Source organism: Sinocyclocheilus grahami, unplaced genomic scaffold, assembly GCF_001515645.1.
Source record: "Sinocyclocheilus grahami isolate Dianchi unplaced genomic scaffold, SAMN03320097.WGS_v1.1 scaffold12634.1, whole genome shotgun sequence".
NCBI lineage: Eukaryota > Metazoa > Chordata > Actinopteri > Cypriniformes > Cyprinidae > Sinocyclocheilus > Sinocyclocheilus grahami.
Window position 1 is genome coordinate 3174 of NW_015514522.1, and position 2289 is coordinate 5462.

Here is a 2289-nt window from a genome sequence, read left to right on the forward strand (position 1 = left end):
TAACATTTTTGTATTTTATTTCAGCTCTATTTCAATTAACAAAAATGTAAAAAATAATTATTATTTTATGATAATAACCCTGAACTGTATTGGTCATAATTCATAAAGGGCTGGTCAAAAAGGTGGCCACTGATTACAAACATAATACACATGATTTGCTCTTCATTTTGTTGCTCGAAATGAAAAATGGCATCGATTATGTTCCGACCAAAATCACTTGATCACATTGTAACAATAATTTCCAAATTAGTAAGTGGGATCTTTCCAGAGGGACTTGAAGGCAACGTTAGACGAGATTCCCAAGGCACGTGGAAGCAGCTAATCAAGCATTATGCGGTTTCATTCGCTGATGTGGCTCAGCTCGTCCGGGGTTACGAACAAGCGGATCTTGAAGTGGTAAACGCTAAGGTGTCCGAATCGCCTAAGCTTCATCTCCAGAGAGATCTCAAAGTCCTGAGGAAGCGCGATGGGTTTCTGGACCACCAGGACGCCGCCATTCTCCACGCGTTTGGCAGCGAAGTAGCCTCCCTGGTTACCGTCCACGATGGCCACCTCGATGTCGTCCCCGAGCGCCGAGTTGGACGGGCCCATGCGGAAGATGTTGGTGGGAATGGGGATTTTGGTGGGGAATGTCAGGTGGTAGTAGGTAATTCTCACAGGCAAGGCCAGACACTCGCTAGTCTGATTACAAGGCAAGCGCTCACAGCGACTGCGAGAAGACAAACGGGGGGAAAGAGAGAAAAGAGAGGGGTTAGAACGCCGCGGTGCGCCACATGCGGAAAAGTGTGTGATTTTAAGGGGGCGGGGTTTGGTGGAGGGGGAGGAGCATTCGCGGTGACATCACAGACTGATGCATTCTATTTGTTTTCTCCATAGAGACACAGAAACCAATGATGCTGCGATTCATCTCAGCTTGTGTTTCTTTTTGGAATCCGAATGGAGAAAAGAAATGGGTAAACGGCCATCACTGTTGCACTCATGTTAACGGGGAATTTTCTCTGGCAAGACTTGCAAAACATAAAACGTGTATTAATGAAACTCGGTGCACTATTCATGCATAGCTCCTGCAGCTTTCTCGGATGCAACGTTCATGCACATTGTTAGAAACCCCACTTCTTTATCAATACCTACCTGCATCATTTCAGCTATTTGTGAACTCCTTAACCATATACTGCATGAACTAATATTTTTGACACTTTTTTTTTAAAATAAAAAATGTTTAAATTAAAAAATATATATTTATAAATGTATTTATATTTTATATATTTGTATATTATTATATTATATTTTTTTATTGTATTTGTTTACATTCAGTGGAAATTTTCATGCATTCATGCATTATTTTTAATTATTTATTATATATATAATGTAATGTTTTTAAATAAATTCTATAATATATGTATATATAATTTATTTAAAGACTCAAAAAATTCATTTTTTGAAAAGAAACATTTAAACATGAATAAACATTTGTATTTTGACACGGATTTATTGTATTTGTTTATATAAAGCAGAAATATATATATATATATATATATATTTTTTTTTTATGAAAATACATTTTATATGTGTATATATACACAATTTGCATATTATATTATTATATACTAAAAATTAAATATATATTTTTTTAAATGAAAAATATAATATATTTATTTGTTCCTATTCAGTGGAAATGTTGCATTTAAAAAAGGAGTTGTAAATGAGCTTTGAGAACGGTGCACTCACTCAAATATTAAAGTTAACGTAAAGTCAGAATTGTTTTTATTTCCCACAGCGTAAAATCAAGCTCCACCCTGCATTTGTTTTTTTAATCATCCTTTTTTTGCTTGGAAATGCATCCGATTACAGATGTAAAATCATTTTTGAAAGTAGTTTTATGTTCACTTGAAACACTGAAAGGTTTTCGTGACTTACGTGTCTCCTGAGCGTCTGTAGTTCGCCGGACAGTCGAAGTTCAGGCATTTATTTCCGCCCTGAATGTTGAAGCAGCTCTCAGATTCGCTGCAGCTGTGAGTACCGGTTACACACTCATCGATATCTGATCACCAAAACGAAACACATCAGTGTTAATCATGGCCTGAATGATGATTTCATTTTTATATGTTTCAACGAAACATTTAGCTCTATTTAAAGTGATTTTTACTATGGTTAAAACTACCGCCACAAGATAAAGTGGATTAATAAAACATACTGACGTTAAATGCATTTGTAATAATTATTACAATATTTAGTCTGTATATACAATATATAGTTGTAAGCACCACTGATATCCTACTCCTAAATATA

The 2289-nt window shown here is 35.4% G+C and overlaps 1 protein-coding gene across 1 annotated transcript; it reads right to left on the reverse strand.

Moving 5' to 3' along the window:
• Window positions 1-26: 26 nt before the first annotated feature.
• Window positions 27-2041, reverse strand: LOC107578902 (fibulin-1-like; the record flags this gene model as incomplete). Its single annotated transcript, XM_016264803.1, has 2 exons — window positions 27-709; window positions 1918-2041. Coding segments are annotated over 2 exons (494 nt in total), but the record flags the coding sequence as incomplete, so codon positions are not given.
• Window positions 2042-2289: the final 248 nt, after the last annotated feature.